Source organism: Saccopteryx leptura, chromosome 6 (assembly GCF_036850995.1).
Source record: "Saccopteryx leptura isolate mSacLep1 chromosome 6, mSacLep1_pri_phased_curated, whole genome shotgun sequence".
Lineage (NCBI taxonomy): Eukaryota > Metazoa > Chordata > Mammalia > Chiroptera > Emballonuridae > Saccopteryx > Saccopteryx leptura.
Window position 1 is genome coordinate 179928028 of NC_089508.1, and position 13195 is coordinate 179941222.

Sequence of the window (13195 nt, forward strand, 5' to 3'; positions counted from 1 at the left end):
CATTTCATTCATTTAAATATTCTCAATTATATACCTTTATTAACAAAAGATAAATAAGATACAAAATAAATACCAATCTCACACTTCATGTTGAACTATCCCATGTTAAAGTAGGAATATGAAAACAAACTTTTGACATTCTTTAAGTGCTTAAGAATTAGATCTATTTGCATTACTTTTAAAATTTCATACCAGTCTGAATCTCGATACCATGTAGATATCCATAGTACTTCACAGTTTGATTCAGTTACTCTCCTGCCAGAATTATTTCTGAGATGCTAATTTAATGCCGTATCCTCACAGGTTTTGGCAGCTTAGAAAATCCAACGAGCTGTTGGAAGTCAATGTACTCATGTCAGGGGTTTTAACTTTTTTTTTTTTTAAATTTATTTATTTTTACAGAGACAGAGAGAGATAGATAGGGACAGACAGGAATGGAAAGAGATGAGAAGCATCAATCATTAGTTTTTCTTGCGACACCTTAGTGTTCATTGATTGTTTTCTTACATGTGCCTTGACCGGGGGCCTTCAGCAAACCGAGTAACCCCTTGCTCGAGCCAGTGACCTTGGGTACAAGCTGGTGAGCTTTGCTCAAACCAGATGAGCCCGCGCTCAAGCTGGCGACCTCAGAGTCTCGAACCTGGGTCTTCTGTATCCCAGTCCGACGCTCTATCCACTGCGCCACCGCCTGGTCAGGCTAACTAGTTTTAACTGTAATTATTTTCACAATGTTCTTAGAAGAGGCCTGAGGATCATGGCATTCTGAGTTACTAGTGAGCCCTACAAGCTATCCTTATAATTCTTTGTAGAAACCTTAAATTTCAGGTTTTGCTTTTGTAAATTTTACAAAGTGACACCTGCTGGCTACAAACATTAGGTGTAAGGGAATTCTATAAGCTTTTAAAATCAAATTTAATATTCATGATTGTATCACAAATTATATCCTCTACAATAAAGGAATGGATTTCTGTGTCAAGGTTCATGTCCAGAATGGTAAAGGACCTAGTACTGATTGATCAATTCTGATTCAAGAGTGACAAAATAGATCTTTTTCCAAAGGCTAACACATTTAGTACCAGGTGTAAGACACAAGGAAAAATTTAAAAATTTGAAATTTTACAAACAGACGAAAACAGAATTATTACCAGAGAGGATAAAGTTATTCACACTTTCTGGAAACTTCCTTCTAGATCTATTTTTTTAAAAATTTGATTGATTTTAGGGTGGGGGAGTGAGTGAGAGAGATCGACACATCTATTTGTTCCTGGATATGCCCTGACGGGGGATCAAACCAGCAACCTCTGAGCATTGAGACGACCCTCTAATCAATGGTACTATCCGGCCAGGGCTCAGCTCGAATTTCTTTTAGCTGCAGACCAGGAAAACCTTACAGCAGAAACAAATGACTATAAAAATACTACAATTACAGTTACTACTTATTTTAAAAAAATGAAGACCTAGTTTTGAGAAAGAGTAATTAATCTACCTTTAACATGTGTCAAACACTAGATAAAGGGCCATAAAAAGGGAATAAATAATGTTTAAGACTCAACTGTTGAGTGAAAGAAGAGAGCAAGCCGGCGCATGCACCAGGGCCTCATTCCATGTTACTATTGAAATAGTATAAAATTGGAAATAAAATCTTAATCCGGATTTAATGTACCTCCTCTTTGTTTTTCTTCTGTTTGTTCAGCGTGGAAAGGAATGGATTTACTGGAAGCTTTATTAAAGTCAGACAGCAAGAGGAGCACACACTGACTTTGCCATCTATCAATACAACCATCAGCAAGAAGCTGAAGAGTATTTTGTCTGTTGTGTTTATTGTGGGCAACCGTCTGTGACTGGTCCCTACTGTCCAAGGAAAGAGGCCATGGGGTCATCTGGCCTCTGGCGCTTCATCCTGTAAGCCTCCATTTCCTCCTCGGTGGGCTCCCGCGTTTCATAGATGCAGTTGTAAGGCCGCTTCCTCTCATCCACCTGCATGAGCTCCTGGACGTGAAGAAGGCGGGCCTCCTCTGCATTCAGCGCCTACGTGAGAGGGAACACACTGAGTGCCAGGCTCTACAGAACTCTGCAATTACAGCTTTACAAAGCTCATTTCCTCCCTGCATCAGCAGTATCTGTCAAATATTCCAAGAAGCAGGCAGTAGTGAGACACACAAAACCTCCATCTGCATCCCATACCAGATACCAGGTGACCGGAAATGAGCTTGGGCACAGGACTAGATAATGTGTTTCCTAAGATCCCTGACCAATAAAGAACACGGTCGTCACTTGACTACTTAGACCTCACCAAGTACCTTTTTCAGTTTCTCGTGTTTCTTCTCCTCGCCATCGCTATCTGAGCTGCTCTTTCGATGCTTCTTCTTCTTCTTTTTCTTCTTCTTCTCCTCTTTTAGTTTTTCCTGATGTATCTGACAGGGAGGATTAAAACAGAGTGTTATTAATGCAAAAACGAAGCTCTTGTGCAAGTTTTTAAGTTCTCCCTCAGGGATTTAAAAAATTCAGGACAAATGATTATCAACTTACCTCCATGAGGGTTTGAGGTTTCTTCACGGCTTCTTCTCCGGTTGTATCATTCACTATACATTCCTCTGAATTCTGCGGGAAGAGACATGTAACTGGACTTGAGTATCATAGCTATCAACCACGGAAAAAAAAGCTCAAATTGGAGACATGAGGACGTATGTTTCATACAGACTGCGACCTGAGAGCTTTGGTTGTTTTACAGCAGTAAGAACTAGAGGACAACTACTTACAGCACTGTCCTTCCCAGCTTCTCCAGTACAATAGGAATACTTGAAGAAAGAGTGACAGCATTTGTATCCCCATCGGCCTTCCTTCCAGTAAGATCCCCAGATATGCTGCAAAGAGAGAGGGAGAGAGATGTTACTTACAATGGAACCTGAACTAGAGACTCTCACGTGCTGTGCTAAGAGTATAAAATACAGCCCTTTTAAAGGTAATCTAGGAGGAAAATTATGGGAATTCTAGGGCTAGTTAACAAGCAAAGGCTGGCATGACCTCAAGTGTGAGAAGCAGGCATTTTAGGGCAGTGGTCTTATACATTATTCCTAAAACATATTAAAAAATTTAGGTAAATGACTGCTGTTGAAAAATTAAGGACAAGGAAGTTCAGGGCCCACACTCCTGCTTGGCAAGAACTGGCTGTTGCTGGGGAGTGAATGGTCCTACTAGACAAAGTGTCAGGCTCACTTCGCTCATGTCGGTTTACTAGCCTGGCACCTACAGGTAGTTCAACTTTTAACCCTAACTCGGAGAGACAACTATAGTTCAGATTCTTCAAGAATACAGCAAGTAACATTATATACTTTATGGTATGATGCAATATGAAGCATTCTGCATCACCTATGAAGTGTTCTTGTTAACCTATTTAACATATCGCCCTGGCTGAATAGCTCAGTTGGTTAGTTTGCCCCGACACAAGGTTGTAGGTTTGATCTCCGGTCAGGACACATACAAGAATCAATCAACCGCCTGACCAGGTGGTGGTGCAGTGGATAGAGCATCGAACTGGGATGCAGAGGACCCAGGTTCGAGACCCCGAGGTCGCCAGCTTGAGCACAGGCTCATCTGGTTTGAGCAAAAACCTACCAGCTTGAACCCAAGGTTGCTGGGTCCAACAAGAGGTTACTCGGTCTACTGAAGGCCCGCGGTCAAGGCACATATGAGAAAGCAATCAATGAACAACTAAGGTGTTGCAACGCACAATGAAAAACTAATGATTGATGCTTCTCATCTCTCTCCGTTCCTGTCTGTCTGTCCCTGTCTATCCCTCTCTCTGGCTCACTCTCTGTCTCTGTAAAAAATAAATAAAAGTAAAAAAAAAAAAGTAAAAAAAAAAAAAAGAATCAACCAACCAATGAATGCATAAATAAGTGGAACAACAAATCAATGTTTCTCTCTCTCTCTCTCTTCCTTCCTCTCTATCTAAAATCAATTGATAAAAATAAATACGTAAATAAATATTTAACATATCTAATTAACCCTTTAAATCTGAATTCTTATTTACAGGAAATATAACAAATAGAGGAAAAGTTATATAGTATCACCAGTGAGCCACAGAATATGAGACAGTTTAAAGGATACTTGGCCCGGTCTCTTAAAATGTCATGAAAAAGGAGAGATCCACTGTAGAAAAGAGCCATAACAATCCAATAACAATCAAAACAAACTTTCATTGGATTCTCACAAAACAAATAAAACAAAAAAACCTTCAAAATGCTATTTAAAATATATTTTGAAAAATGTGAATGAGGCCAAGAAATTAGACGCTATTAAGGGGTTGTCAGTTTTCTGAAGTAGTAATGCTGCTACAAAAAAGAATATTCTTAACTTTAAGAGACACATGATATAGTGTTTATGGGTGTATTGTAAAATTTCAAAATATTTCAGGCAAAAAACATAAATATAAAATAGACACACGCATTTTCGCATGTGTATGTGCACATACCTACACAGAGCACAGACAGCAAATGTAAAACAACTCTGAATCTAGGTGGTGGGTATGGGTGAACAGCATGGTATTCTTTACATTTTTTTCTATTTTTGGAAATAATTCATAAAACAAACTTAAAATATAAGAAAAGCACAGCAATGAAACAATATTGAAGTTGTAACATAAAAACAGAAGAAGCCAGAGCAGAGTGCCAACAAGGACAAAACCGGTTCTGGTTCTTGAACACATACCGTGTGATTGTGGATCTTCACGTCCTCCTCATACTTCGAGCAGGCGACAGCCCGCTCCTGCCCTTTGATGACCGTCCCGTGTCTTGAATACTCCACATAGTCTTCCGTCTGAGCTAGAAGCAATTCAGCTGGAGGGGCATCCAAATGTTCTTGGCCACCATACTAAAAGGACATCGAACATTATCAAATGCATTTTACAATAAAGATGTGCATTCAATTCTCTACTGAAGCATCTACTTCCAATCAGCTTAAAAGAACACTCTTTACGGCCTTGTTATATAAAACACAGTAAGAAGGAAAAACGCCATCAAATTTTCATAGGCAAATACAAGGTATCTCAGTTGCTATTGATCTGCTGAATGTGGCCATACATTCCCCTTATCCTGTACACATGCCCATTTGCCAAGTGACTTTGCTCCTCCCCTAAAGAGACAGCGTATTTCACATTCGTTGGATCTGGGCTCGGTCACGTGACCTGCTGCAGCCTATGAGAAACTGGCAACTGTGACGCTGCAGGGGCCTGAAAAGCACTTGTGCACTGAGGCGTATTTTTGTTACCAGTATTCTGAGAATGCCACGCAAAGAAGCTGGACTAGCCTGCGAAAGGATGAGAGTTCAGGTGGGGCAGAGATGAGCTGCTCCAATAAGGTTCCTTTAGGAGGACAACCTGCCCACTAGCTGTTAGAGACCAGAGTGAGGCCATCCCAGACCACCCAGCCTCAGATGAATAGGCCCAGACCAGAAGGCCCAGCTGACATATAGAATCATGAGGAAAAAAAAATGCTCATTTTAAGTTACTAAATTTTAGGGTGGTTAGTTTTGCTACTAAAGCTCAGAGATACAGCTATACTGATCCTTTTTGCTAAATGATTACGTCAATGGAAAGAACTATTCCTGATGGATTAAAAGGGACCCTCTTTGTACTGTACTTCAAATGCAGACGACATGCTTATTAACTGGTCATTTCTCTTTAAGACACATTCCTTAGCATTTCAGCCCAAATTACCTTTTCCAGGATGCTTTCTTTCTGCTGTTCTTTGAAGTCCTCTTTTTTGACTTTGAAGGACTTATACAGCAGCTCTAGCTTGGTAGGGTCGGCCTGCAGATGCACCTCAGATCCCTTGTCATAGGCTTCCCACGCAAACACTAGGGCAAGGAAAACATCTGAGTAAGTTGCCAGCTGCACAGTGTTTAAAAATGCCCCCAAATTTCTTGTGAGCTGATACAAAGTGCCTCAACAATAGAGCAAACACTTACACTGTGTCTGAGCCATTGAAATGGTATCTCCCGTGTACCTAACAAAGTTATCCCCTGCGTAGCTCACTCTGTAAACATAAATTGAAAAAAATTATTTCAGAGACTGATTTTTTTAAGGAAAGATATTTTTCTGATCCAACCATAGATGATGTTCATTTTAAGTCAGATTCAGTTTTACAATGAGAAGCCCCTCCCACCCCTAATCAGGAAATTTGTACATTTAGCTCGATGCTTACTCATCGGGGTTCTTTCCTGCATTGGCGTAGGGATTCTCTCTCATCGCTCTCGTTTTGGGATCGTAGTAAGCAGAATTTGGATCTAAATTCCGCAAATACTAGAAGAGAAAAACATTTCAAGACTGCATTAATGTATACTGTTTACTTCCAAAAAAAGAATTTCAGCAGACTAGAAGTTGATCACAATCAAGTCTATGTGTGAATGCATTCTGGGGCACAGATGAAGAGAAAAAAACAGAATGATACCTAATTTTGGAATGACTGACTGTATTACCCATATAATGCCAGATACCAGCTAAGTAGGTAAAATTTAGGCTGGGAAGATAAATATTTTTTTGAATGTGTACATTAAGTCAGCCAGGCTTACTTTTGCAATATCTTCTCGAATCCTGAGATTCCGAACGGTAATCCGTCTCTTAGAGTCAAAGTTCTGTCCAGGCATGTCAATATCATCGGCATATTTATCTTCATCCTCATCTTCACTATTATGATCTTTTTCCTGAAAGGAGGAAAAAAACACAGTAAGAAAAAAAGCATTTAGTTGTTTTTCTTGACCTTCTCTTTAACCACGCCCACATTCGTTTGTGTTCGTTAAAGCTATTATCATTAAGTATGTATTAATATAACCAGTAATAGTTATATCATTATATTTAGCTAATAGGAATTAAAAAATTTAACATACACCCAGAGAAGGCAAATATCCATTACCATCTGAGAATTTGGTTCCTCTTCTCCCCACTGGTGTTTTGGAGAATTCTGTATCATGACAGAAAGAAAAAAATTGTTATTTTATTCTACTAATTCTACTGATTATTTAACACTTTAAAAATAGTTAAGATAATGTAACAAATCTTAACTGAACAATTCTCATCTTTCTCACTTGTAATGAGCCCATAAGTTCTAAAGTTATTAAGTTATTCACACAAGTATGTCATTGTGAAGTTAATTTTATTAGAAGTCAGAACATTTCTAGAGAATTTTCACTGATATAAAATAATGATCACACAAAGGAAATGAAAAGATTAAAACAACCAAGGTACCCAATAAATATTCATGTCATATGTGTTCGTCTTAGACATACCATTTTCATTAAACCTCACTACTTCTCTGGAAACTCCAAAAAGAAAACGTTACCAGGATCATGTAATAAGTATTTTTAGAGCCAAAACAGCTCTGCAAAATTTAGGTCTGAAATCTACTCAAGTAACAAACACCACATTGTGATGTAAGGAGAGCCTGAAACCCTTGTCACAGAGACACTTTCCTCATTAGCAACTGGCAATAGTCTTTCAATGTGTATTCCTTCAAAAGTATAACAGTGTCGGTTTTATTCTTCCTGGTCAATAGTACTTCTCTCTCCCTAAATCTTTTCTAATAAAAGATATATATAATAAATGGTCAATTCTCATTTTTTTGGTTACTAAGATTTGAAGTGCTTTTTTTAAATTAATCATTTTTATTACTTACAGCCTGTTCCACTAATTTTCCTGAGGCTAATTCTTCTTGGAGTTTCTGGGCTTTCAGTGTTCGTTTTGCCTAACCAAAAAAAAAAGAAATTTGTAATTTATTTATCACATTCAAATGAACATTTAATTTTTGTAATATACTTAAAGGGAGTAAGTTCATTGTTTTAGAAAAGGTCAGTGGACAAGGTTATCTCTGAAACTTCCTGGAGCACTAGACCTATGACTCCTATAGAACAGTTACAGACTCCTGTTTAAACCATGCATGAAGGGAGACTAAAGCAGACAGCACCTGTGGTAAACTGCAGAGAGCAAGCCCTATGCAAAAGGGGCAGCTGTCACCTGACTACAGATGCCTAACTCTTAAAAGGCAGGCCCAGTATTACCATATATTTCACTGTTTAAGAAAACATAAAATTCAGATTATATGGAATACTATGATTTTTAAATCTTAACTCCCCCTTAGAAAAATAAAATGGCAGCATGACTATGGTTTTTAAAGAATAGGGGTGAATAGGTGAAAATATAACGGAAAAAAGTATGCGGCTGAATTAAAATAAAATTCAATACTCTGAAACAAGTTATCCTAGTCCCCTTCTATCCAAACTCAAAATGCTCTCAGACAACTGTAAAACAGGCCCATGGACAACATACAGTCTGGGAACCAATTTTATAACCTCCAAGAGCCAAAAGCTTCAGACTTCCAGTAATTTTTGCAACCTAGGCCAGGGAGTAAAGGACAACGTAAGAATCAAAGAAAAAGAAATTGCTACTAAACAGGGCTAGTGCACTGTTTATGTTCACTAGTCAATTAGGCTTACACAAAAATGCCACCCTTTTAAAACTGCTTGAAGACTCAAAAAAACAGATTTGCTAAATCAGAGATACAGCAAACGTGCATTCCTCAAGGACACTAGGAAAGCAGGGAATTTTGCTCACCAGATCAACTTTGGCATATTCTTCTACAATTTTCATGTGTTCTTCTGGATTGTAGCCATTCCACCGATCCCTCTTCCCGTCATAGTCAAACATCAGCTGAGGTTGGACATGTTCATCAGGAGCTATGTTAGTTCCGGTAAATTTTGCTCCAACTCGCCTAGGTCTCTGGAAAACAGAGTAAGATGAAATCTTTCCCTAAGTAACTGTAACCTAGAGGAAAATTTCATCTTTATAGAGCAGACATGAACATAACAAGGGACTTTATGGTTTATTTAATAAAATTACCAGTTAGTCTTCCAGCAGAAAAATTTGATGATGCTGAACTACTTTCACTCAAATTAAGTTTATTTAAGTGCTAGCTAAGTGTAGATAATTTTAGAGAAATAGAATTAAGCTCCCTGACAAGAAATAAGGAAAGAAAGATTCCGACAACAGTTTCCAAAAATTTCAAAGGCAAATTTACCTCAAAGCAGTCTTTCTTTTTGTGTGTCATGGCCCCACAATTTTCACACGCCCCTTTGCGGTACTTAGTAGTTACAGAATTCTATAAATGAGTATAAAGAAAAACAGATAAAAGGTTATGTAATCTAGTTCCCCTTTATATAGTATTGCATTAATGTTGTTCTGTTAAATTCTTACAATAATATCTACATGGATACACACAGGTTGCCTACATACCTCTTTTACACCCCTGTTGTACCATTCTCCAGATGAGCTGTACTGTTTTTGTTTTTCTGGTTGTGGTCTCTGGTGCTTTAAAGTAGGCCTTTTTGAAGGATCGATATACCATGGCACTGAAGAAATATACTGAGGAATATGAGGGTTGATGTCTCTGTAATAAAATTAAAAACAAATTTTTTTAAAGAATCAAGTTTAAAAATAATTGCTATTACAATTACAAAAAGCAGCCTATACAGGATCTAAGAATAGCGATATTGCAGTGGGTGGCTGGGGGTGAGGGAAGGAAGAGAGAATAGCTAGCCAGCTCTATCATAAAAAACAACAACAACAACAACATAATTTAAATTAGAGTGAAAAGCTACCCACAAAGAAATGATGAATACTGATACAGCTGAAGGAGGAAGGAAGATGTATATAAGTGAGATAAATCTTGCACCAGAGCAAGAGGTAAACTAGCAGTGTTTTAGAGTTGGTTAAAATAATGGGTTAAGTATATTATTTAAACATGTGAAGGTACCAGCCAGAAAAATCTCAAAAATACAAAGATTTATAGTCACTTTTGTACAGTGGGACAAGGAGTGGGAAGGGTTGAAAAGGACTATAGTTGTTCATTATAAGTCTTTCAATATTTTTTGGTTACTAAACCTTATACATATGAGTTTGACAAAATACAGAAAAACATGATAGTAATGGTAAAGATAGCTTCCTGTCAAAGGATGAATAATTGGTAAGGCTGACATGAATTTGCCTTTTTTTTTCTTCCTAATTTTTTTTAGTGAGAAGCAGGGAGGCAGAGAGACAGACTCCAGCATGCACAAACCGCGATTCACCTGGCAAGCCCACTGGGGCAATGCTCTGCCCGTTTGGGGCTGTTGCTGTACTGCTCAGCAACTGAGCTATTTTAGCGCCTGAGGGGAGGCCATGGAGCTATCCTCAGGTCCCCGGCCAACTTACTCCAGGGGAGCCTTGGCTGCAGGAGGGGAAGACAAAGAGAGAGAGAAGGGAGATGGTGGGGCAGCCGATGGTCGCTTCTCCTGTGTGCCCTGACTAGGAATAGAACCAGGGATTTCTACATGCCGGGCCAACACTCTACCACTGAGGCAGCCAGCATTTTAAATGAAGAGATTACACAAAAAACACCCAACGCACACAACTACTTACTTTCCTTCTTCATCAACTTCGGCAGGAGCATTACCGAGTTTTCGCTGTTCTTCTAGCTCCTTCTTCTTTCGCCAGTCCTCTCTGGTCATCTTCTTCGGTTCCTCCAAACTCATTTCTTTGGACCCCGAAATGGGGGCAACATTAACGGTATCTACAGCTGCAGCCGACATTGTTATCGGGCCTCCTCTCTGCAAAGGAAGAAATCAAGGCTTCCTTCTCGGTCCACGTCCCCGGTTCCCTCTTCAGTCTGGCGTTCATCACCCCATGACCACATACATTAAACTTAGAAGCTTTCAGCTCATTTTCCGGCGTTCTCGAGCTTCACCTTCCTCCCCTTGGGCCGGTCCCCGCGCCCACTCACCGCCCCCCCACCGCCCCCCACACCGTCCCCGCTCCCGCTGCACTCACTATTCTCCCCACCCAAGTTCTCAAAATAATTCCTTACCAGTCTTGTCTCCGCGGGCCAAAAAAACCACAGGACAGAAACAAAACCAATCCGTCCACTTCTATTTTCTGTTTTAGCGATCCCGGCAGCCACCGCGGGACACATGCGCACTAACTCTTTGGGTCTCGCGAGATCTTGCGAGTGTTGCCAGGCTTCCGACTCATTGGGATAGTCTAGCCCTGTTGTGATGTTTTTTTTAAAACCCTGATTTGTTTATATCATCTCCCACCACCCCAAGCTTAAAGCCCTCCCATGAAACGCCGTGCAAGAGAAATATAACGCCACACTATCATTTCACATTAAGAAAAAAACAACCCTATTTTAAAAATATCATACGGATATTACACTTTTTCAGACTAGCCACATTTCAAGTGCTTAAGAGCCATAAGCGGGTAACAGCTATTATACTGGGCAGTGTAGCTCCAGTGACAGATTTTTTACTTTCAAAACCACTGAAGACACAGCCCTGGTCTGACGGCCTCTTATATACCATGACTGAGGCTTAGGAGGGCGGCTTCCTTCGAGGTCCCGGTTTGCCGTTCCCTCCTCAACCTGGCGTTCGTCTGCACTTTGGGGATGTATCTAAGAATTAGAGCTTTCCGCCCATTTTCCAGGGTTCTTCAGCTTCAGCCCTCTCTCCCATAGCCTCAGACCTTGTTCGCCGCCCCCTCCCCTCAATCTGGACTTAATTGCAGTTTCGATCTCTTTCAGAAATATTATCTAGTCGTGGAGTCTCGAATTTTCTGATTAAGAATGTCGAGGAAAAGACTTGAACCTTTGTAGGCTTAAGGAAGATTTATTTAGGCTCATCTGAGGACAGTGCTGGAGAGCAGAGTTCGGAGATGATTATATAGGCAGCAGGACAAAGAAAATATAGCTATGCATCAGCTGTTTTAGTTGGTTACCTGTATTCAAGGATTTACCTCAGGTGGAGGGAATATGCAGATAAGGTAGCGTCATTAAGCACCTGGAATTGGGAGTGTGGGAAGGGTTCTGGAAGCAATGATTGTATTTCCCCATATACAAGACGCTCCCATGTATAAGACGCACCTTAATTTTGGGGCCCGAAATTTGAAAAAAGAAAAAGTATTACATAAAGTTATTGAATTCAAGTTTTATTCATCATAAACTTCATACAACTCTTCATCCGTGGGAAAAAGCGGGGAAATACAAGTAAAAAATTCTACAACCATTGTATAAGACACACCCAGTTTTTAGATCCTAAATTTTTAGTAAAAGGGTGCATCTTATACATGGGAAAATACAGTATATCTGTATTTTATTTTATTTATTTTTATTATTATTATTTTTCTTACAGAGACAGAGAGAGTCAGAGAGAGGGATAGATAGGGACAGACAGACAGGAACGGTCAGAGATGAGAAGCATCAATCATCAGTTTTTCGTTGCGACACTTTAGTTGTTCATTGATTGCTTTCTCATATTTGCCCTGACCGCGGGCCTTCAGCAGGCTGAGTAACCTCTTGCTTAAACCAGCGACTTTAGGTCCAAGCTGGTGAGCTTTGCTCAAACCAGATGAGCCCACGCTCAACCTGGCGAACTCAGGGTCTCAAACCTGGGTCTTCCGCATCCCAATCTGATGCACTATCCACTGCACCACCGCCTGGTCAGGCAGTATATCTGTATTTTTATCAGGATGTGCGTAGAAAGAACAGGCATTGCCTTCTATAATCATTTTTTTTTTTAAAGATTTTATTTATTTTAGAGAGGGGAGAGAGAGACAGTGAGAGAGATGGGGGGGAGGAGTAGGAAGCATCAACTCCCATATGTGCCTTGACCAGGCAAGCCTGGGGTTCTGAACCAGCGACCTCAGCGTTCTAGGTCGATGCTTTATCCACTGCGCCACCACAGGTCAGGCCATCATTTATCTTTTTAATTGGAACCATTGTAAAGTATATGTGGCTAGTTAGGAATTTACCGTTTCTTTGGTTACTGATCAAGTTCCAGCAGCAGCTTAGACACTCTTTCCTTTCTCAAGCCCTAGTAAGGTTATATGTCACATGGGTCCTTTTCCTCCAGCATCACCCACCTCAAATAAATAAATAAAAAAAAGAGGTCTTGGCTCCCAAATAATCCTTTTTTCTCTTTTTTATTAATCTCTCTCTTGCCCTATCCTTTTTCCTATTGATGAGCGAGAAAGCTTGCAGGAGTGACTGAGTCAGCCGGCTTAATTACAGTTCCCTTATCAGCTTTCTGGGACAACTTGCAGCACAAAATAAGAAAAACAGGATTTGTAAATAGTTAAGACAAATAAATGGTCCAAAACTCCCCTCACACCTCCTCC

General features: G+C 39.8%; 1 protein-coding gene across 1 annotated transcript; it reads right to left on the reverse strand.

The window, feature by feature from the left end:
• Nucleotides 1-369: 369 nt before the first annotated feature.
• On the reverse strand, nt 370-10987 carry SLU7 (SLU7 homolog, splicing factor). Its single transcript, XM_066342682.1, has 16 exons — nt 10893-10987; nt 10448-10635; nt 9284-9437; nt 9069-9149; nt 8606-8770; nt 7671-7739; nt 6912-6959; nt 6571-6702; nt 6204-6301; nt 5968-6035; nt 5717-5856; nt 4711-4872; nt 2760-2864; nt 2530-2601; nt 2301-2414; nt 370-2028 (listed from the first exon to the last, which is right to left on the reverse strand). Exons 2-16 carry the CDS (start codon nt 10615-10617, stop codon nt 1849-1851), a joined length of 1758 nt encoding a protein of 585 aa, XP_066198779.1. The 5' UTR covers nt 10618-10635; nt 10893-10987; the 3' UTR covers nt 370-1848.
• Between the last annotated feature and the right edge of the window lie 2208 nt (nt 10988-13195).

Bases quoted from the DNA above. Each gene is read 5' to 3' on its own strand.
- SLU7 (XM_066342682.1), bottom strand. From the start codon at position 10,617: ATGTCGGCTGCAGCTGTAGATACCGTTAATGTTGCCCCCATTTCGGGG. The intron at 6,036-6,203 runs GTAAGCATCGAG...TTATGTTTACAG, and splicing joins GCAGGAAAGAACCCCGATGA to AGTGAGCTACGCAGGGGATA. The intron at 2,602-2,759 runs GTAAGTAGTTGT...CTCTTCCCGCAG, and splicing joins AAGCTGGGAAGGACAGTGCT to AATTCAGAGGAATGTATAGT.